This window comes from Dendropsophus ebraccatus, chromosome 10 (genome assembly GCF_027789765.1).
Source record: "Dendropsophus ebraccatus isolate aDenEbr1 chromosome 10, aDenEbr1.pat, whole genome shotgun sequence".
Lineage (NCBI taxonomy): Eukaryota > Metazoa > Chordata > Amphibia > Anura > Hylidae > Dendropsophus > Dendropsophus ebraccatus.
Genome location: NC_091463.1, coordinates 102,739,572 through 102,763,014, shown reverse-complemented (window position 1 = coordinate 102,763,014; position 23,443 = coordinate 102,739,572). Strand labels below are relative to the sequence as shown.

At 55.7% G+C, this 23,443-nt stretch overlaps 1 protein-coding gene across 4 annotated transcripts in view; it reads right to left on the bottom strand.

The window, feature by feature from the left end:
* The window catches only part of PCDH19 (protocadherin 19), a 144,804-nt gene extending 131,526 nt beyond the window's left edge, over positions 1–13,278 (bottom strand). For 2 of the 4 annotated variants that reach the window (XM_069985720.1, XM_069985721.1), the window contains exons 1-2: positions 10,217–13,278; positions 942–1,269 (exon numbers count right to left, since the gene is read on the bottom strand). In XM_069985720.1, the coding sequence (XP_069841821.1) occupies positions 942–1,269; positions 10,217–12,369 (2,481 nt within the window). In that variant the 5' untranslated portion in view covers positions 12,370–13,278. The remainder of the gene's footprint in view (positions 1–941; positions 1,270–10,216) is intronic. The other 2 variants (XM_069985722.1, XM_069985723.1) reach the window with 2 other exon arrangements.
* Between the last annotated feature and the right edge of the window lie 10,165 nt (positions 13,279–23,443).

The following is a 23,443-nucleotide window of genomic DNA, read 5'->3' as shown; positions in this document are numbered from 1 at the left end:
CTGCCGAGAGCTGAGACTCGTATGGATGACCAACACCCAGCTTAGTCTTTGTGAAACTCCTAGGTGTCAGTTGCCCAGTAACATCTTCCCGTTGTAGAAGTTGTATAAAGCCGTAATAATACGCTAGTATTGAGCAGAATTGACCAACTGTTCGGGTTCAGCAGCGTTTTCCAAACACAAATGTTTGGCATCTGACCAACTCAGTGTCCAAGGAGCAAACACAACAAGAGGAGCCCAGGAGCCACTCCTTGGAACCGTCATCAATGAAGACATTACCCGAAACCTGACAATATAGGTAAATATGGTAGATAACCTTGTAGACTAAAGAACTTACACTCTATGGTTATACCATCCACTTTTTTGACCATCACCACTGAAAGCAACTCGAGTAGCCAAAGATGGTGGAGAATATGGGAAGAGCTCCAACTAGTGTTGAGCGGAGTTCGGCAATGTTCTCTCAACACTTGGTTTTAGACTCCCGGCATCTGGAGAAGTTGGATGCCGCTCTAGGGAGTCCTAGAAAACATGGATACAGCTGTGGGTTCAACACAAGGGCGGCATCCAACTTCAAATGCCGAACACTCACAGAACGTTCCTGGATCCAAACAGTTCGGCAACTCAGCAAAACACTAATTCTTAATTCTTACTACCGCTCAATCCTTCATCTCCTCCTTTTGCTCAGGTTTTAGAAGACATAATATCATCAGTTAAGATTCCCACGAGATCCTCTGACCTCTACCTGTGTCCTTCTCCTGCTACATCCGAGAAGTCAACCATAAGAAGCTTATAGCAAGGTGATGGAGCTAAAATGGTCAAGTGCACAAAGATCGTTCATTGACAGTCAAAGCCTACGTGTGACCTCTAATGCATCTCACCTGCCATGCTGGCTATGCTAGAGACCTGAGGCTAGAGAAGAGAAGGTGGTTGCTCAATGTACTCACCTCAGGAAGAGGCATCCCATTGATGATGAGGTCCGGCTGAGGAGGACTCTGGTTGGTGAAGGTGTGGTGGTAGACATGGTTAGAGCCGGCATTCCTGGTGTTTTGGTTCTCCACATTGAGGAAGGTGCTGTCTGAGCGCCTGCAGCCGAGCGGAAGGGTCTGCTGGTGGTAGTCAAAGTAGTTTAATGATGAAGTAAGGGAGGAACAGCTCACCACGTTCATTTTATCCGTCTCCTCCACATCTCGAGGCACCAGGCGGATGTCGTTCTTGCTGATTTTCTTCTTCTTGTTGGATTTCTTCTGGTGTCCGTAGGAATATTCGGCTATTCTGCAAGACAACATTAATAAGGTGCAAACACATGCATGTTTTATCAGGGCTCAGAACACATGGCAACCCAACATGACACAAAGCAAATCCCCCAAAATCCACATGCAAAACACTGGAGAGTCTTCCCCGAGCCGGGGGCGACCCACTGTGATGATGTACAAGCGTCTCTCCCTTCATCCTCTCATTACGCTCATGTTAGGAGTCAGGAACCCGCATTGCCAGAATATTAATGGGAAGTTCTCGGGGTTAATTGGAGGAATAGAAGAAACCATCTACAAAGCTGCAGTGAGATTGCAGACGGCCGTCACATGTTAGGACGTTATATTCATTGTGTCCCGTTTTATTTCCACATCTGATTTCTTCCCTGACACATTGTTACGAACTCAGTAAAATGGAGTCTATAGCATAAAGCTTCTCATTACCTTGCTACACAACAATGGATGGAAATCTAGACAGATGTGTATCCGGCCACGGACGGAAGACCTTAGGGGTGCACACCTTATTTGAGGATGAACTACAACTCCCAGAATGCCGCAGCTTTAGCTCCCAGCTGCGGATAATCTGACATGTCCATTGTGGCCTCTTCTAGACCGAAACTAAGAAGCAATGATGGTGCAAATCCACCCCCAGTCCTCCATGATAGAATACAGATGTAGCAGAGCTGACTCAGTCACCTAGCTCCCTAGGGGCAGCCTCTTGCTTTAATGTAGACATACGTTCTCATTACTCGGCTCTACGGGCTGACACACTGAACATTATGGCCTGATAACAACCTATATCCAGCATGGCTGTCATCCACAGGGTATGGATATCACCTTGCAGTCCTATGCAAAACATCATGAGCTCCCCGGGAGCTCAGCTCTGCTACATCTGCAATGATGAGAGGAAGGGATGTGTCGCATTTACTAATGCACTTGTGCAGTGAAGTGAGGATGAGGATGATGATAACCTGTCCGGCCCGGGAGAACATACTCCAGAGGTTTGCTGATTGGGAACTACAGGAGAGTATGCAGGGAATCTTTATCTCAAATGACTAGTCAATGAGCAGTCACATCTCACCTAAGGCTTCTCTTTTCTTACAAGCATCCAAGCGTGAGGAGCTGATAGCTAAACAACCCCCAATGACTGAGCGATGGAGATTCATGGAGAAAATACATGTAAATAAGTGCAGAAAGCCAAGACACGGAGGAGGCGCGAAGCCCCCAACCTCCAGCCCCGCTGCATGGAGAGAAGCCACAGACTCTGCCGCCTCGTCATGGTGCCCAGTGCCGCACAACAGGGGCCGAAGCAACAGCTCTCACCCTTTCCATAGACTGCAGATAGGAGCAATGCATTGTTCTATGTGTGACAAATGTTACTTGCTTTATAGCAGGGTGTGACACCCCCCCATGCATGCTCTCTGGGCAGGTGTGACCCCCATGCATGCTTTATAGCAGGGTGAGACCCCCTTGCATGCTTTATAGCAGATTGTGACCCCATGCATGCCCCTCTCTTCCCCTCCCAAGGAATGCTCTCTGGGCAGGTATGAGTCCCCCCCCCATGCATGCTTTATAGCAGGTTGTGACCCCCATGCATGCTTTATAGCAGGTTGTGAGCCCATGCAGGCTTTATAGTAGGGTGTGACCCTCTTGCATGCTCTCTGTTTGCAGCAGGTGTGACCCTCCCTCCTTGCATTTTCTATGTGCGGGTGTCACCTGTTTGCATGCTGTATGGGCAGGTGTCACCAGTTTGCATGCTGTATGGGTAGGTATCTCCTGTTTGCATGCTGTATGGGTAGGGGCAGGTGTTGATGCCAGGGCAGGAGTCATGGGCACAGCTACATGTTGCAGATTTACTTCTATGATAATTGAGCGTTTCTTGCACCAGGAAGGTCAATGAGACTGCGCAGGCAATGAAGGGTTAATGCCGGAGTCACTTTCTCTCCCTACAAGCTAAGTGATGATAATGAATGGGGACCACGATCCGCAATTGGAAATGTCACATAAAACTAAAAAATACGACATGGATTTATACTTCAGTCTCGATGACATTTTCATCATGACGGAAATAAAACCACAGAATTAAATAGCAGGGCCGCACCGGAGCCGCAAAAGTCACCGCCGGCTGCAGCGGGGGAGAGTGCAGGAGAGAGCAGGGGGGGAGAGTGCAGGAGAGAGCAGGGGGGGGAGAGCGCAGGAGAGAGCAGGGGGGGAGAGCGCAGGAGAGAGCAAGGGGGAGAGCGCAGGAGAGAGCAGGGGGGAGAGTGCAGGAGAGAGCAGGGGGGGAGAGTGCAGGAGAGAGCAGGGGGGGAGAGCGCAGGAGAGAGCAGGGGGGAGAGCGCAGGAGAGTACAGGGGGAAAGAGTGCAGGAGAGTGCAGGGGGGAGAGCGCAGGAGAGTGCAGGGGGGAGAGCGCAGGAGAGTGCAGGGGGGAGAGCGCAGGAGAGTGCAGGGGGGAGAGCGCAGGAGAGTGCAGGGGGGGAGAGCGCAGGAGAGAGCAGGGGGGAGAGCGCAGGAGAGAGCAGGGGGGAGAGCGCAGGAGAGTGCAGGGGGGAGAGCGCAGGAGAGTGCAGGGGGGAGAGCGCAGGAGAGTGCAGGGGGGGAGTGCAGGAAAGAGCAGGGGGGAGAGTGCAGGAGAGAGCAGGGGGGAGAGCGCAGGAGAGTACAGGGGGAAAGAGTGCAGGAGAGTGCAGGGGGGAGAGCGCAGGAGAGTGCAGGGGGGGGAGTGCAGGAGAGTGCAGGGGGGAGAGCGCAGGAGAGAGCAGGGGGGGAGAGCGCAGGAGAGTGCAGGAGAGTGTATGGGGGAGACAGCAGGGGGAAAGAGCAGGGGGGAGAGCGCAGGAGAAAGCAGGGGGGGAGAGTGCAGGAAAGAGCAGGGGGGGAGAGTGCAGGAGAGAGCAGGGGGGGAGAGCGCAGGAGAGAGCAGGGGGGGAGAGCGCAGGAGAGTACAGGGGGAAAGAGTGCAGGAGAGTGCAGGGGGGAGAGCGCAGGAGAGTGCAGGGGGGAGAGCGCAGGAGAGTACAGGGGGAAAGAGTGCAGGAGAGTGCAGGGGGGAGAGCGCAGGAGAGTGCAGGGGGGAGAGCGCAGGAGAGTGCAGGGGGGGGAGAGCGCAGGAGAGAGCAGGGGGGAGAGCGCAGGAGAGAGCAGGGGGGGAGAGCGCAGGAGAGTGCAGGGGGGAGAGCGCAGGAGAGTGCAGGGGGGAGAGCGCAGGAGAGTGCAGGGGGGGGAGTGCAGGAAAGAGCAGGGGGGAGAGTGCAGGAGAGAGCAGGGGGGAGAGCGCAGGAGAGTGCAGGGGGGGGGAGTGCAGGAGAGTGCAGGGGGGAGAGCGCAGGAGAGAGCAGGGGGGGAGAGCGCAGGAGAGAGCAGGGGGGGAGAGCGCAGGAGAGTGCAGGAGAGTGTATGGGGGAGACAGCAGGGGGAAAGAGCAGGGGGGAGAGCGCAGGAGAAAGCAGGGGGGGAGAGCGCAGGAGAGAGCAGGGGGGGAGAGCGCAGGAGAGAGCAGGGGGGGAGAGCGCAGGAGAGAGCAGGGGGGGAGAGCGCAGGAGAGAGCAGGGGGGAGAGTGCAGGGGGGAGAGTGCAGGAGAGAGCAGGGGGGAGAGCGCAGAAGAGTGCAGGAGAGTGCAGGGGGGAGAGTGCAGGGGGGGAGAGTGCAGGAGAGTGCAGGGGGGAGAGCGCAGGAGAGTGCAGGGCGGGAGAGTGCAGGAGAGAGCAGGGGGGAGAGTGCAGGAGAGAGCAGGGGGGGAGAGTGCAGGAGAGAGCAAGGGGGAGAGAGCGCAGGAGAGTGCAGGGGGGGAGAGCGCAGGAGAGTGCAGGGGGGAGAGCGCAGGAGAGTGCAGGGCGGGAGAGTGCAGGAGAGAGCAGGGGGGGAGAGAGCAGGGGGGAGAGTGCAGGAGAGAGCAGGGGGGAGAGTGCAGGAGAGAGCAGGGGGGAGAGCGCAGGAGAGAGCAGGGGGGGAGAGTGCAGGAGAGAGCAAGGGGGAGAGCGCAGGAGAGAGCAGGGGGGAGAGCGCAGGAGAGAGCAGGGGGGAGAGTGCAGAAGAGAGCATGGGGGAGAGCGCAGGAGAGTGCAGGGGGAAAGAGTGCAGAAGAGTGCAGGGGGGAGAGCGCAGGAGAGTGCAGGAGAGTGCAGGGGGGAGAGCGCAGGAGAGTGCAGGGGGGGAGAGTGCAGGAGAGTGCAGGGCGGGAGAGTGCAGGAGAGAGCAGGGGGGGAGAGCGCAGGAGAGTGCAGGGCGGGAGAGTGCAGGAGAGAGCAGGGGGGAGAGCGCAGGAGAGTGCAGGGGGGGGAGAGTGCAGGAGAAAGCAGGGGGGGAGAGTGCAGGAGAGTGCAGGGGGGGAGAGTGCAGGGGGGGAGAGTGCAGGGGGGGAGAGTGCAGGAGAAAGCAGGGGGGGAGAGTGCAGGAGAGAGCAGGGGGGAGAGCGCAGGAGAGAGCAGGGGGGAGAGCGCAGGAGAGAGCAGGGGGGAGAGCGCAGGAGAGAGCAGGGGGGAGAGCGCAGGAGAGAGCAGGGGGGAGAGTGCAGGAGAGCGCAGGGGGGAGAGTGCAGGAGAGCGCAGGAGAGAGCAGGGGGGAGAGTGCAGGAGAGCGCAGGGGGGGGAGAGTGCAGGAGAGTGCAGGGGGGAGAGTGCAGAGGGGAGAGCGCAAGGGGAAGAGAGCAGGGGGGAGAGCGCAGGAGAAAGCAGGGGGAGAGCGCAGAGGGGAAAGCGCAGGAGAGAGCAGGGGAGAGAGTGCAGGAGGGAGCAGGGGGAAGAGCGCAGGAGAGAGCAGGGGGGAGAGCGCAGGAGAGAGCAGGAGAGAGCAGGAGAGAGCAGGGAGGAGAGCGCAGGAGAGTGCATGGGGGAGACAGCAGGGGGGAAAGCGCAGGAGGTAGAGCACAGGAGGGAGAGCACGAGGGGAAAGCGAGAGAGAGTGCAGGAGATCTGATGGGGGGAGAATACAGGAGATCTGATGAGGGGAGAGCACAGGAGGGAGAGCGCAGGGGGGAGAGCACAGGAGATCTGACTGGGGAGAGCACGGGGGGAGTGTGAAGGGGGTAGAGCACAGAAGATTTGAAGGGGGGAGAGTGCAGGAGATCTGACGGGGGAGAGGAGGATATGCTATATTCACCTGCCCATCAATTTCTCATTTTGACTGAATTTCATAAAGTTGTTGGGAAGAAAACATTTAAAGGGGGAGAGGGGGGGGGCTGCAGGGACCCTCTGTATACAGAGAGCCACCCCCGAGCTGACACATCCCCTCTGCATTATCGGCCATAGATCAGCCGGCTCTGCAGTCACCGCTGCATGTGGACACACAGATGGCTGCACATACTCTGCCCCTCACATCCATCCACCCAGCTGCAGGGACTGTACACAGCCTGACCGCTCCACAAAGGGTTAACTCTGCTCTATAGGCAATGGGATATACAGTGAGTGTGTGTGTATATATATATATATATATATATATATATATATATATATACTGTGTGTGCCTCTCCCTCCCTGTACATAGGGGCTCTGCTATTCTGCCCAAATAGGCCTGATTCCCTACATAGAGATACAGCCATGTGTATGGAGTAAGAGCAAGACCGGGCCAATCCCCAGCCGGAGAACTACAAATCACAGCATTCCCTACAGTGATTCCCTACTTCCACAGCATCTATCTATCTATCTATCTATCTATCTAGTTACACAATATATACCAATATATAAATGAGGCAAAACACACAAAAAAATCTAAATCTATTCCGTAAGCATTAGACACCTGTTCCAGGTGATCTGCATATGTGATACATGTATGATGTGTATAATATGTGTGATGTGTATAATATGTGTATAATATGTATGATGTGTATAATATGTGTGATGTGTATAATATGTGTGATGTGTATAATATGTATGATGTGTATAATATGTATGATGTGTATAATATGTATGATGTGTATAATATGTGTGATGTGTATAATATGTATGATGTGTATAATATGTGTGATGTGTATAATATGTATGATGTGTATAATATGTATGATGTGTATAATATGTGTGATGTGTATAATATGTGTGATGTGTATAATATGTATGATGTGTATAATATGTATGATGTGTATAATATGTGTGATGTGTATAATATGTGTGATGTGTATAATATGTGTGATATTACAGGGAAGCCAGTCCCAGTAACAGGATGACCCCCCCCCCCCCCCCTCCTGATTGATATTCTTCTGGGGTCGCATTTCTCTACCAAACTTTTGTAGTTCTCCTGACAATGAGGAGAAATCTCCCCGACTGCTCCCTAAGCCCCTGATACAGAGCAGCCTGCCAGCCCTATAAAGGGGGCTCCCAGCCCCCCCCCCCTCCCTATATAGGAACCCCCACCCCTAAATAGGAGCCCCCCACTCTCTACAAGGGGGGCTCCCAGCATCTCCTCTACCCCACTATAGGGAGCTCCCTCCACCCCCTATATAGGACCCCCCCTCCCCCTATAAGGGGGGCTCCCAGCCTCCCCTCCACCGCCCTGAGCTGCTGCCTCCGCAATTTGTGAGATAGCAATAAGCTTAGAAATCTGCCCTAAGCTGATAAGAGGGGAATAAATGGCAGCGAGCGGGGGGGGGGGGGGGGGTTGGGGGGGGGCGCCTGTGTGCTCGGTGCCCCCCATCTCATCCTGCTCGGGGGGGCACCTGTGTGCTCTGTGCCCCCCATCCCATCCTGCTCGGGGAGGGGGGGGGTTGGGGGCCTGTGTGCTCGGTGCCCCCCATCTCATCCTGCTCGGGGGGGGGGGGGGGGGGGTTTGGGGCCTGTGTGCTCGGTGCCCCCCATCTCATCCTGCTCGGGGGGGGGGGGGGGGGGGGTTTGGGGCCTGTGTGCTCGGTGCCCCCCATCTCATCCTGCTCGGGGGGGGGGGGGGGTTGGGGCCTGTGTGCTCGGTGCCCCCCATCTCATCCTGCTCGGGGGGGGGGGGGGGGGGGGGGGGGTTGGGGCCCGTGTGCTCGGTGCCCCCCATCCCATCCTGCTGGGGGGGGGGGGGTTGGGGCCTGTGTGCTCGGTGCCCCCCATCCCATCCTGCTGGGGGGGGGGGGGGGGGTTGGGGCCTGTGTGCTCGGTGCCCCCCATCCCATCCTGCTGGGGGGGGGGGGGGCCTGTGTGCTCAGTGCCCCCCATCCCATCCTGCTGGGGGGGGGGGGGCCTGTGTGCTCGGTGCCCCCCATCCCATCCTGCTGGGGTGGGGGGGGGGGGCCTGTGTGCTCGGTGCCCCCCATCCCATTCTGCTGCGGGGGGGGGGGGGATTTGGGGCCTGTGTGCTCGGTGCCCCCCATCCCATCCTGCTGGGGGGGGGGGGGCCTGTGTGCTCAGTGCCCCCCCTCTCATCCTGCTCGGGGGGCTGCACGGATGTCATCATCTCGGATGCAGCATTGAAATGTAAAAATCATTATGTTTTCATTTAATTCCGTATTCTTTCAAATTCCAACTGTGCTTCCCATGCAGCCTGCAGGAGCCCGGCGGATGGTGCATTCCCTGTGCGCACACTGCCACCTAGTGGTGACACATCGGGAGTGCACCCTGTCTCCTCCAGCTTCACTGACAGCTGAGTAGTCACTGGCTATTTGCTCCGCAGACACCTGCAGGAGTTTGGTGCTTTTTTTCTTTGCATTTCTTATATGGAAGTATAGGCTCGTGCTATTCTGTTTATTGCACAGACCCCCCCCCATCCCCCCATCCCCCCTCCTGCAGCTCTATGCTGTGCATGCTAAATTCTAGACCAATTTCACTTTTTCATTGCCGAGGACCGGTAATAATATGAGGTCGCACATTCAGTGGGTCCACACATCAAGCAGATGCAGCATCGAAGCCAAGAGGGACAGAGGGACAGAGGGACAGAGGGACAGAGGGACAGAGGGAGAGCTGAACAAGTGCAACAGGGGGAGGAGGATGGGAGAGGAGGATGAGCTGTGCAGGACTGATCAGCAATGGCCACACATTACAGGGACTAATTGATCAGCATTGGGCATATATATAGTGACTGATCAGCATTGGGCATATATATATATATATATATAGTAATTGATCAGCATTGGGCATATATATATATATATATAGTAATTGATCAGCATTGGGCATATATAGTGACTGATCAGCAATGGGTATACATATATAGTAATTGATCAGCATTGGGCATACATATATAGTGACTGATCAGCATTGGGAATACATATATAGTGAGGGATCAGCTTTGGGCATACACAGTTATTGATCAGCATTGGGCATACATTCCTAGTGATCAGCATAGGGTATACATAGTGATTGATCAGCATTGGGCATACATAGTATACCTAGTAATTGATCAGCATTGGGCATGCATATATAGTGATTGAGCAGCATTGGGCATACACAGTTATTGATCAGCATTGGGCATAGACAGTATACCTAGTGATTGATCAGCATTGGGCATACACAGTATTCCTAGTGATTGATCAGCATTGGGCATATCCAGTATACCTAGTGATTGATCAGCATTGGGCATATCCAGTATACCTAGTGATTGATCAGCATTGGGCATACACAGTATTCCTAGTGATTGATCAGCATTGGGCATACACAGTATACCTAGTGATTGATCAGCATTGGGCATATCCAGTATACCTAGTGATTGATCAGCATTGGGCATACATAGTATACCTAGTGATTGATCAGCATTGGGCATAGCTAGTGATTGATCAGCATTGGGCATACACAGTTATTGATCAGCATTGGGCATACATAGTATACCTAGTGATTGATCAGCATTGGGCATACATAGTATACCTAGTGATTGATCAGCATTGGGCATACATAGTATACCTAGTGATTGATCAGCATTGGGCATACATAGTATACCTAGTGATTGATCAGCATTGGGCATATCCAGTATATATAGTGATTGATCAGCATTGGGCATACATACATAGTGATTGATCAGCATTGGGCATAGCTAGTGACCGATCAGTGACTGATCCTCCTTACCTGCAGTTGTAGGTCCGGATCTCCTTGTTGTCCCTCTTACATTTTACAGCCACAAAGATCATAGTGACGAAGAGGATGGCGGCGATAGATCCCAGGGCGATGATGAAGATGAGGGACAGGTTGACCGATCCGATGGACTCCTGGGCATCCAGGGCCGGGGACAGGTAGATGAGGATGAGGGCAGAGGCGGACAGGGAGGGCTTGCCATGGTCCTGGGCGGCTACAATCAGTTCATAGGTGGTCTTAGAGTTCTCCCCGAATTTCCTGGTGGTCCTGATCTCCCCATTGATCTGGTCGATTTCAAAGAACCCCCTGTCCCCCTCGGTGATCTCATAGGAGAGGCGGCCATTCTCGCCCTCGTCGTAGTCGTCGGCCTTGAGCACCGTCACCAGGTAGCCCATGGCCACATTGCGGGGGATATAGACCTCGGAGGTGCCATTGACCAGCGGGGGGGCGCTGATTATTGGGGTGTTATCGTTCACATCCACCACGATCACCCGCACGGTCACGTTGCTCTGCAGAGGGGGGGTCCCCCCATCCTTGGCGCTGATCTTGAACTCAAAGGCCTTGGTCTGCTCGTGGTTGAAGGAGCGGAGGGCGTAGATGTCCCCGGTGCTCGGGTTGATGGACACGTAGGTGAAGACGGGCATGTCCCGGACCTGGGAGGGCACCAGCTGGTAGGAGACGCTGCCGTTCAGTCCCAGGTCGGGGTCCCGGGCGGAGACCGCCAGCAGGAAGGCCCCCGGGGTGTTGTTCTCGGACACGATCACCTGGTAGAAGGTCTTGGAGAAGTGCGGGTGGTTGTCGTTCTCGTCGGTGATCCTGACGGTGAACGACTTGGTGGTCTGCAGGGAGGGGGCGCCCCCGTCCTTGGCCTGGATGCTCAGGTTATACTGGTCCTTCTGCTCCCGGTCCAATCTGCCATCGACTAGAATGGTGGAGAAGCTCTCGTACTCCTGCAGCCTGAACGGGACGTTACCGAGCAGCTTGCACAGCACCCGGCCGTTCAGCCCCGAGTCCCGGTCAGACACCCTGACCAGGGCGATCACGTACCCCGGGGGGGCGCTCTCGCTCACCTCCACCACCTCACTGTTAACGGACAGCAGGTTGATGACCGGGACGTTGTCGTTGACGTCCATCACGTTGACCGTCACCTTGCAGTGCGCCGGGATGGAGTTCGGTCCCAGGTCTTTGGCTTGGACATCGATCTCGTAGACGTGACCCTCCTCGTAGTCTATGGCCCCGGTCACCGTGATCAGCCCGGTCTTGGGGTCGATCTTGAAGAGCTCCCGGGTCTTGTCGGACACGTAGCTGTTGAACGAGTAGACGATCTCCCCGTTGGTTCCCTCGTCGGGATCGGTGGCGTTCAGGTCGATGACGATGGAGTTGAGCGGCGCGTTCTCCGGGACGTTCACCGTGTACGCCGCCTCCTCGAACACCGGGTTATTGTCGTTGGAATCGATCACCTTGATGTTGAGCTCCACCGTGCCGAAGTTGGCCGGGTCCCCGCCGTCCAGCGCCGTGATGATGTAATTGTAATGGGACTGGGTCTCCCGGTCCAGGCTCTTCTCCACCACCAGCTCGGCGAACCGGGAGCCGTCCCCGCGGGTCTTGATCTCCAGCCCGAACAGGTCGTTGGGGGTGATCTCGTAGCTCTGCACCCCGAAGCTGCCGGAGTCCGGGTCGTAGGCGCTCTCCAGCGGGATCCGGGTGCCGGGACTCGCCGTCTCCGAGATCTCCAGGTCGATCTGGTCGGTCGGGAAGCTCGGCGCGTTGTCGTTGAGATCTTTGATCTCGATCTTGATGACACAGATCTCCATGGAGTTGGACATGACCTCCAGGGAGATCACACACTTGGGCAGCTGGCGGCACAGCAGGTCCCGGTCGATCCGCTGCTTGGCGAACAGGAGCCCGGCCGGGTTGATGTCCACCAGGTGGGGGGCTGAGTTGGAGACCACCCTGAAGGCGGGCTGCCGGGGGTCCAGCACGAAGCCCGCATCCTTGGCGTCCTTAGCCACATTGGCGATCTGGGTGCCGGCTCGCTGCTCCTCCTCCACCGTGTACTTGAGGTTTATGAGCGCGCGGCTGCGGCTCCCCCACACCGCCAGCAGCAGCACAACCTGCAGCAGCTCCATCTCCCTGCACAGCCACATGCTGTCCGCTCCGGGGGGTCACTGCACATGTATGAGGGCACCGGCCGGATGGGAGGGGGCCACCGCTGCTCCCCCTCAACTTGGCTGCTTCTCTGCTGCTGCTGCTGCAGTCTCTGCTCCTCTCAGGACCAATGCAAGGATGGGAAGGCAACCGGAAGAGTGGGGGGCTGCCCGGGGACCCCGCCACCTGCTCTGCATGCGCGATCGGTCACGGAGCTCTGGATTTGCACTTTAGTCGCGTCCTCATGTCTTGTAGTCACTGAGCAGAGAGCGGCCGGGATGTGGAGGTGTCTGGCAGCATGTCAGCAGCTCAGATCCCAGCCTCCCCCAGCCCAGCAGCCATCGCCGCACACAAGGGCTGCACTATGCTCCCGGCCAGCCTCAGGAGCGTCCATTCATTAATGCAGCCGCCTCAGGAGCGTCCATTCATTAATGCAGCCGCCTCAGGAGCGTCCATTCATTAATGCAGCCGCCTCAGGAGCGTCCATTCATTAATGCAGCCGCTTCCTAAGCTGCAATGTTGGATTTGCCAAGAAAATTCCAAGTCCCACCTTTATGTGATCTCCAGAAAGTGATGGAGCAGGTGGGCTGCACGGAGCCCCCTCCCCTAATGTCTGCAGGAGCCCAGCGGCAAATAAATCCAGGAGGAAGACCCCCAATAATCTCCAGGTAATGTCCAGGACGGAGCCCCCCGATCCCCCAGACGTCTCTGCAATTCTTATGGAAGATGCACAAAATGTAAATCAAATGGGTAACAATCCAGGGGTCCCGGGCTGTGGGGGGCAGCTGCCCGACTCCTCTAGCAGCCACAGCCCCTCATCCTCCTCAGCGGCTGCCGGAGCTTCTCCTCTCTAGTCACAGACTAAATCCGAGCACCGAGGAGCTGTCTCTCTGCTGCTGCTGCTGACTACTGCCAGTGCAGTCTGTAAAGAGAGAGAGAGAGAGTGACAGAGAGAGAGAGAGAGGAGGAGGGAGAGAGGAGGAGGAGGGGGGGGGGGAGGAGGGAGGGGGAGCGGGTCCTGCAGGCTGCAGCCAATCCCCGCCGCCGGGAGGAGGGGGCGCTGCGCTCATTGGAGATCGGGGGCTTCAAATCCCGAACAGGGAAGGAAAAGCTCAGCAGTCATCAGCAGCAGAGGAGGCAGCAGCAGAGGAGGCTGCAGGGGGGAGCTGTCCGAGGAGGCTGCAGGGGGGAGCTGTCCGGGGAGGCTGCAGAGGGGAGCTGCCCGAGGAGGCTGCAGGGGGGAGCTGTCCGGGGAGGCTGCAGAGGGGAGCTGCCCGAGGAGGCTGCAGGGGGGAGCTGTCCGGGGAGGCTGCAGAGGGGAGCTGCCCGAGGAGGCTGCAGGGGGGAGCTGTCCGGGGAGGCTGCAGGGGGGAGCTGTCCGGGGAGGCTGCAGGGGGAGCTGTCCGGGGAGGCTGCAGGGGGGAGCTGTCCGGGGAGGCTGCAGGGGGGAGCTGTCCGGGGAGGCTGCAGGGGGAGCTGTCCGGGGAGGCTGCAGGGGGGAGCTGTCCGGGGAGGCTGCAGGGGGGAGCTGTCCGGGGAGGCTGCAGGGGGGAGCTGCCCGGGGAGGCTGCAGGGGGGAGCTGTCCGGGGAGGCTGCAGGGGGAGCTGTCCGGGGAGGCTGCAGGGGGGAGCTGTCCGGGGAGGCTGCAGGGGGGAGCTGTCCGGGGAGGCTGCAGGGGGGAGCTGCCCGGGGAGGCTGCAGGGGGAGCTGTCCGAGGAGGCTGCAGGGGGAGCTGTCCGAGGAGGCTGCAGGGGGGAGCTGCCCGAGGAGGCTGCAGGGGGGAGCTGTCCGAGGAGGCTGCAGGGGGAGCTGTCCGGGGAGGCTGCAGGGGGAGCTGTCCGGGGAGGCTGCAGGGGGAGCTGTCCGGGGAGGCTGCAGGGGGAGCTGTCCGGGGAGGCTGCAGGGGGAGCTGTCCGGGGAGGCTGCAGGGGGAGCTGTCCGGGGAGGCTGCAGGGGGGAGCTGTCCGGGGAGTCGGTGCTGATCTGCAGCCGGGGACCTCACTGCAATCCACGCCGCAGCCCCTCACATCACCCTGCAGCCCCCCCCTATCCACCCTGCACCCCCCATCCTGCAGCCCCTCACATCATCCTGCAGCCCCCCCCCCCTCACTTAGAACCTGTTCTGCTTCTCCCCCTTTTTCCCTAATAAATGTCTCTGCCCGATCTGTACAGAAAGTGTTGTGTGCGCCCGGTGCTCGGTGTCCGGTGCTCGGTGTCCGGTGCTCGGTGTCCGGTGTCCTTGAGCGGTATAAGAAGGTTGCAGCCCGGGGATTGCCCCTGCTGCATGTACCGGCGCTATAATGCAATGCCCGGGGGGGGGGGGGGGGGGGGGGGGGGGTCGGTAGTTACCGGTCACAGTGATACAATTCTCCGATCCCGGCCGTGCAGCCACCAGTGCAGGGAGCCGGCAGCATCTGCTCTTACTGGTCGCACTGGTTCGGGGAATTAACCCCTTCCTGTCTGCAGCATTGCCGGCTCATGTCCCCGTGTGAATAGCGCTCACCCAGGCCGTCACGTCCCCCCATCAGTCCCATCTATAAAGCGGAGACAAACGACCCCATTGTGGCTCAGATTTATTTAATGTGTTTTTAACCAGATCCATCGATCCCGGCCCCGATATCCCGATCACAGGAGATCCTGTCACATTATTTACCGGAGGATCAAAGCAATGGGAAATCAATGGGGATGGTTAATGGGGAGATGTTCATTCACTGGTACATAGGGGAGGGGGAGAGGCAGGGGGGCAACAGGGGAGAGGCAGGGGGGCAGCAGGGGAGAGGATAGGACTACATGGGAGTAACAAGGGCAGGAGGATTAGAGAGGGCAGCAGGGGAAGCACCAGGGGGCAGCAGGGGAAGCACCAGGGGGCAGCAGGGGAAGCACCAGGGGGCAGCAGGGGAAGCAGCAGAGGGCAGCAGGAGAAGCACCAAGGGGCAGCAGGGGGAGCACCAGGGGGCAGCAGGGGGAGCACCAGGGGGCAGCAGGGGGAGCACCAGGGGGCAGCAGGGGAAGCACCAGGGGGCAGCAGGGGGAGTACCAGGGGGCAGCAGGGGAAGCACCAGGGGGCAGCAGGGGGAGCACCAGGGGGCAGCAGGGGGAGCACCAGGGGGCAGCAGGGGGAGCACCAGGGGGCAGCAGAAGTCCAGGGGCAATATTGTTATGTTTGGTACCAATGTACTTACTGCCTGTGAGGTGACTGTGAAGACAAAGGGGTAAAGGATCAGGATGTGATAGAGATAGATATGTTATATATGAGGTTTGTGCTATTATCTCTTAGGATCGGTTACATGCAGCGATCAGTACAGAAGAGTTACCTCCTCTGCTTCACTGCAGACTGGCACATACAGGGTTAACATCACAGCTCCTGTCAAAGAAAGAATCATAGAGGATCATATTCTAGAAAGCGGATACCGGGAGAAGGAACCTGACTATATGTGTACAAGGCTGGATACAAATATGTACTGACATTAGGAGGGAGGTGATATCCAATCCCCATCCCATGTACAGTGCTCTCCATCCCCATCCCATGCACAGTGCTCTCCATCCCATGCACAGTGCTCTCCATCCCCATCCCATGTACAGTGCTCTCCATCCCATGTACAGTGCTCTCCATCCCATGTACAGTGCTCTCCATCCCATGCACAGTGCTCTCCATCCCATGTACAGTGCTCTCCATCCCATGCACAGTGCTCCCCATCCCATGCACAGTGCTCTCCATCCCATGTACAGTGCTCTCCATCCCATGCACAGTGCTCTCCATCCCATGTACAGTGCTCTCCATCTCATGTACAGTGCTCTCCATCCCATGCACAGTACTCTCCATCTCCATCCCATGTACAGTGCTCTCCATCCCATGCACAGTGCTCTCCATCTCATGTACAGTACTCTCCATCCCCATCCCATGCACAGTGCTCTCCATCCCATGTACAGTGCTCTCCATCCCATGCACAGTGCTCTCCATCCCATGCACAGTGCTCTCCATCCCATGCACAGTGCTCTCCATCCCATGTACAGTGCTCTCCATCCCCATCCCATGCACAGTGCTCTCCATCTCCATCCCATGCAAAGTGCTCCCCATCCCATGTACAGTGCTCTCCATCTCCATCCCATGCACAGTGCTCTCCATCCCATGTACAGTGCTCTCCATCTCATGTACAGTGCTCTCCATCCCATGTACAGTGCTCTCCATCTCCATCCCATGCACAGTGCTCTCCATCCCATGTACAGTGCTCTCCATCCCATGCACAGTGCTCTCCATCCCATGCACAGTGCTCTCCATCCCATGTACAGTGCTCTCCATCTCCATCCCATGCAGAGTGCTCTCCATCCCATGTACAGTGCTCTCCATCTCCATCCCATGCACAGTGCTCTCCATCCCATGTACAGTGCTCTCCATCTCCATCCCATGCACAGTGCTCTCCATCCCATGTACAGTGCTCTCCATTCCCATCCCAGGCACAGTGCTCTCCATCCCATGTACAGTGCTCTCCATCTCCATCCCATGCACAGTGCTCTCCATCCCATGTACAGTGCTCTCCATCTCCATCCCATGCACAGTGCTCTCCATCCCATGTACAGTGCTCTCCATTCCCATCCCAGGCACAGTGCTCTCCATCCCATGTACAGTGCTCTCCATCTCATGTACAGTGCTCTCCATCCCATGTACAGTGCTCTCCATCCCATGTACAGTGCTCTCCATCTCATGTACAGTGCTCTCCATCCCATGTACAGTGCTCTCCATCCCATGCACAGTGCTCTCCATCCCATGCACAGTGCTCTCCATCCCATGTACAGTGCTCTCCATCTCCATCCCATGCACAGTGCTCTCCATCCCATGCACAGTGCTCTCCATCCCATGTACAGTGCTCTCCATCTCCATCCCATGCACAGTGCTCTCCATCCCATGTACAGTGCTCTCCATCCCATGTACAGTGCTCTCCATCCCATGTACAGTGCTCTCCATCCCAGGCACAGTGCTCTCCATCCCATGTACAGTGCTCTCCATCCCATGCACAGTGCTCTCCATCCCCATCCCATGCACAGTGCTCTCCATCCCAATCCCATGCGCAGTGCTCTCCATCCCCATCCCATGTAAAGTGCTCTCCATCCCCATCCCATGCACAGTGCTCTCCATCACCATCCCATGTACAGTGCTCTCCATCCCATGTACAGTGCTCTCCATCCCCATCCCATGCACAGTGCTCTCCATCCCATGTACAGTGCTCTCCATCCCATGCACAGTGCTCTCCATCCCATGTACAGTGCTCTCCATCTCATGTACAGTGCTCTCCATCCCCATCCCATGCACAGTGCTCTCCATCCCCATCCCATGTACAGTGCTCTCCATCCCATGCACAGTGCTCTCCATCCCATGTACAGTGCTCTCCATCCCATGCACAGTGCTCTCCATCCCATGCACAGTGCTCTCCATCCCATGTACAGTGCTCTCCATCCCATGTACAGTGCTCTCCATCCCAGGCACAGTGCTCTACATCCCCATCCCATGTAAAGTGCTCTCCATCTCCATCCCATGTACAGTGCTCTCCATCCCCATCCCATGTACAGTGCTCTCCATCCCATGTACAGTGCTCTCCATCCCAGGCACAGTGCTCTCCATCCCATGTACAGTGCTCCCCATCCCATGCACAGTGCTCTCCATCCCATGCACAGTGCTCTCCATCCCCATCCCATGCACAGTGCTCTCTATCCCATGTACAGTGCTCTCAATCCCCATCTCATGCACAGTGCTCTCCATCCCATGCACAGTGCTCTCCATCCCATGTACAGTGCTCTCCATCCCATGCACAGTGCTCTCCATCCCCATCCCATGCACAGTGCTCTCCATTCCCATCCCATGTACAGTCCTCTCCATCCCATGTAAAGTGCTCTCCATCCCATGTACAGTGCTCTCCATCCCATGTACAGTGCTCCCCATCCCATGTACAGTGCTCTCCATCCCATGTACAGTGCTCTCCATCCCCATCCCATGTACAGTGCTCTCCATCCCATGAACAGTGCTCTCCATCTCCATCCCATGCACAGTGCTCTCCATCCCATGTACAGTGCTCTCCATCCTATGCACAGTGCTCTCCATCCCATGCACAGTGCTCTCCATCCCAGGCACAGTGCTCTCCATCCCAGGCACAGTGCTCTCCATCCCATGTACAGTGCTCTCCATCCCAGGCACAGTGCTCTCCATCTCATATACAGTGCTCTCCATCCCCATCCCAGGCACAGTGCTCTCCATCCTATGCACAGTGCTCTCCATCCCATGCACAGTGCTCTCCATCCCATGCACAGTGCTCTCCATCCCAGGCACAGTGCTCTCCATCCCCATCCCATGTACAGTGCTCTCCATCCCATGTACAGTGCTCTCCATCCCATGCAAAGTGCTCTCCATCCCATGCACAGTACTCTCCATCCCATGCACAGTACTCTCCATCTCCATCCCATGCACAGTGCTCTCCATCCCATGCACAGTGCTCTCCATCCCATGCTCAGTGCTCTCCATCCCAGGCACAGTGCTCTCCATCTCCATCCCATGCAAAGTGCTCCCCATCCCATGTACAGTGCTCTCCATCTCCATCCCATGCAAAGTGCTCCCCATCCCATGTACAGTGCTCCCCATCCCATGTACAGTGCTCTCCATCCCATGCACAGTGCTCTCCATCCCATGCACAGTACTCTCCATCTCCATCCCATGCAAAGTGCTCCCCATCCCATGTACAATGCTCTCCATCCCAGGCACAGTGCTCTCCATCCCATGTACAGTGCTCTCCATCCCATGCACAGTGCTCTCCATCCCATGTACAGTGCTCTCCATCCCATGCACAGTGCATTGCCCCCCACCCCCTGTGCATTGCCCCACCCCCTGTGCATTGTCCCCCACCCCCTGTGCATTGCCCTCACCCCCTGTGCAGTGTCCCCCACCCCTGTGCATTCCCCCTATCCCCTGTTCAGTGCCCCCATCCCCTGTGAAGTGCTCTGAATCTATTGTGCAGTGCCCCCACCCCCTGTGCAGTGCCCCCGATCTATTATGCAGTGCCCCCAATCTATTGTGCAGTGACCCCACCCCCTGTGCAGTGCCCTCATCCCCTGAGCAGTGTCCCCTATATGTAGTGTAGTGTCCTGACCCCCAGTGCAGTGACCCCCATCCCCTGTGCAGTGACCCCCCCCCCCCTCCATGTTCTGTGCCCCCCCCCCCCCTGTATATTTCTCTCCATGTCCACCCCTGTAAGAGGTGATCCGGGCTGCAGGGGGGGAGGAGTAATGGGGGTCTGAGGAATCTGTGGTCAGAGGATAATGTGAGACTTAGGCAGGAGAACTCCCTTCTCTCCTTCTAGAGACTTGCACACAGGCTTTTAGCTAGAGCCTGACTATTGCTGAAGTACAAGATGCTGCATCCTTGTGGCAAAGTCTGTCAGGAACCCAGTGATCAATACAAGGGAACTGGCGCCTTGAAGATTTGATTGAGCTGAGAGAAGAGTCTGAATGGGCTGCTCTGCTATTAACAATCCCCCAGGTGACCAGAAATGGAAGAATTACTCAGGTAAAATTATTAACTTTGCAGCGGCAAATATAGAAGAGAGAAAAGGAGAAGTACGAAGACAACAGGATAGAATGAGCCGAGCGGCTGCCGCCCCGGGGGAGGCCTAATAGAAAGTCTATCTGCAGCTGTCTATAAGAGCTGAGGATGGGGGACAAGCGAATCATCCGCCATGACACCAGCGCCTGTAATTACACCCGGCCCAATGATACTTATAATAACAACAATAGCAATAATAATAATAATAATAATAATAATAAATCATCATCAGCCATGACACCAGCGCCTGTAATTACACCCGGCCCAATGATACTTATAATAACAATAATAATAACAACAACAACAATAATAATAATAATAATAATATATCAGCAGATGGGCGATGACATCATAATGCACCATCCTCAGCTCAACTAGAAATAGTGACGTCATTGAGCATAAATGATGACATCAAAATGTAAGACCCAAAACTCATTGTTTGTAAATAATAGCGATAATAAATCATTATAAATAGCAGGGGTAGCAGGGCAGGTGGGGGGGGGGGGTAGCAGGGCAGGTGGGGGGGGGGGGGTAGCAGGGCAGGTGGGGGGGGGTAGCAGGGCAGGTACAGGGGGTGGTGGCAGGGCAGGTAGCAGGGCAGGTGGGGGGGGGGGGTAGCAGAGCAGGTGGGGGGGTAGCAGGGCAGGTAGGGGGGGGAGCAGTGCAGGTACAGGGGGTGGTGGCAGGGCAGGTAGCAGGGCAGGTGGGGGGGGGGGGTAGCAGAGCAGGTGGGGGGGTAGCAGGGCAGGTGGGGGGGGGGGTAGCAGGGCAGGTACAGGGGGTGGTGGCAGGGCAGGTAGCAGGGCAGGTGGGGGGGGTAGCAGAGCAGGTGGGGGGGTAGCAGGGCAGGTGGGGGGGTAGCAGGGCAGGTACAGGGGGTGGTGGCAGGGCAGGTAGCAGGGCAGGTGGGGGGGGGTAGCAGGGCAGGTGGGGGGGGTAGCAGGGCAGGTGGGGGGGTAGGAGGGCAGGTAGAGGGGGTGGTGGCAGGGCAGGTAGCAGGGCAGGTGGGGGGGGTAGCAGGGCAAGTGGGGGGGTAGCAGGGCAGGTGGGGGGTAGCAGGGCAGGTAGAGGAGTGCAGGCACAGAGGCTTCTGCCTGTTGTGCCTTTTAGCCTCAGCTCTGCAGGCGGAGGACACGTCGTTCCCTGATACCGTCGTCCGGTCCTCCGTCTGGCTCCGCTTTGTACTCAGCACATTGAACCTGCACGGGAGACGCCTGTGACTAATCATCCCAAATGTTCTGCAAATAACAAGGAACTAATGATCAGAGAGAAGGAAACACGTGATCATTAAAGATTGAAGACGTCTTATCTGGCAGAGGCCGCGCGCTTTACACCGGTTACATAAGAGGCCTATGGGGCAAACATGAGAGGTGCCCCGACCCGCAGCCAATCAGGGACTCCCATCACCCCCTGCTCCCCCCCCCCCCCCCTGCTATCCATTCACAGCTGCAATACATTGTGCAGAACTCTTCAAGGGATTATTCACTGAAAAAAATGCCAGAAGGTGCCAGAGATTTGTAATTTACTTCTATTTAAAAACCTCCCTTCTTCCAGTACTTATCAGCTGCTGTATGTCCTGCAGGAAGTGGCGTATTCTCTCCAGTCTGACACAGTGCTCTCTGCTGCCACCTCTGTCCATGTCAGGAACTGTCCAGAGCAGCAGCAAATCCCCATAGAAATCCTCTCCTGCTCTGGACAGTTCCTGACATGGACAGAGGTGGCAGCAGAGAGCACTGTGTCAGACTGGAGAGAATACATCACTTCCTGCAGGACATACAGCAGCTGATAAGTACTGGAAGATGGTCATGGTCCCAATAAGGGTGTATGAATTAGACATGGCTGCCATCTTCTAGTGTCTTGTCCAGTGTACGGGGTCGGGATGCCACACCAGACCAGGAGGGGCGCTGTTTCTGGAGGAGAGCAGCCTCATACAGTCACTAGGTCTGGGTTCCAGCCATCCGTGTAACATATGCCGACCCCGGCTACAGATCCATAGGAGACAGCGAGGCAGGTGACTCCTCCATCCACGGGGAGCAGGAGCTATGGAGCAGATGTCACCCCTGTGTCATTAGGATACAGAGGCCGCCAGATGTCCACAGCTTCACAGACTGCAGCGTCCTCTGCTGGTCCCAGCTGGAATATCCCTGGAAATTAGCACCAAGAGAGGATGAGGATGGACGAGGGGAATAGGAAAACGTATTCATACCTGATCCAGCTCTGACAATGGTTGTCACCAGCCTGGGCCCAACTATATCTCCCATCATGCCCTGACAGCCTGGAGAGCTTGGGGAAGGTTACCAGGGCATGCTGGGAGTTGTAGTTTTGCAATAACTGAAGAGGTACAGGTTGGGGGAGGCTATGCGGGCATGCTGGGAGTTGTAGTTCTGCAACAGTTGTGAGCACCCTGACAGCCAGCAGAGATCTTGCGAATCGAGAATAATTAAAATGCAAAATATATATAAAAGTTGCGGCACTTTCCTAACACCGGATGACGGCATCACAAAGCATCGCTAACAAGCTGGCACCTCCGCTACGTGTTGGTAAACAACAATGCCCGCATAACCGGAAAACGTGCAACATATCACAAAGCACAAAGCGTCTCCGTCTGTGCGAAAAATCAGCACTAAATAAAACTGTGCACCACTCCTTAAATACTCTGCGCACCAATGGGCGCATTCCTGGGGCTTTTGGCCAATTGGGCGAACTTCTGCTATGTGGCATCAGCGTACATGTCTGATACAATATATACCGTATATACCATATATATCATATACACCATATATACTGTATTTACCATATACGCCATACATATCATATACTTCATATACAGTATATCATACATCCCATATATATTGCATATACTGTATACACCATACACAATATATACCATACACACCATATATACCATATATATAATACACACCATATACCATATACACCATACATATCATATATACTGTATATACCATATATATATCATATACCTTATACATCATATCATATATACTGTATATACCATATACACCATATTTACTGTATATACTGTATATACCGTATACACTATATATACCCTATTCGCCATATATATACATACACCATATATACCTTATACCTTTTACACCATATATAACATATACACCATACATACCATATATACTGTATATACCATATATATAATATACACCATATACACCATACATATCATATACACCATATATACCTTATACCTTTTACACCATACATACCATATACACCATATATACCGTATATACCATATATAAGGGGACACCTGTGATAGTTCACAAAAGGCGTCATATCCCTTTAAATGGCTATCCTGGAGCTGTAAGGCGTTGGCTATGTTTGGGGGGATTCTGCAGCATGGAGTTCAGCACTGGAGGACATAGCGTGTACCCCTATGCTATATACAAAGCCTGCAGTGTTCTACTTGGCTGAATATTAATGCCTGGAAGTAGATGGCGGCAATATG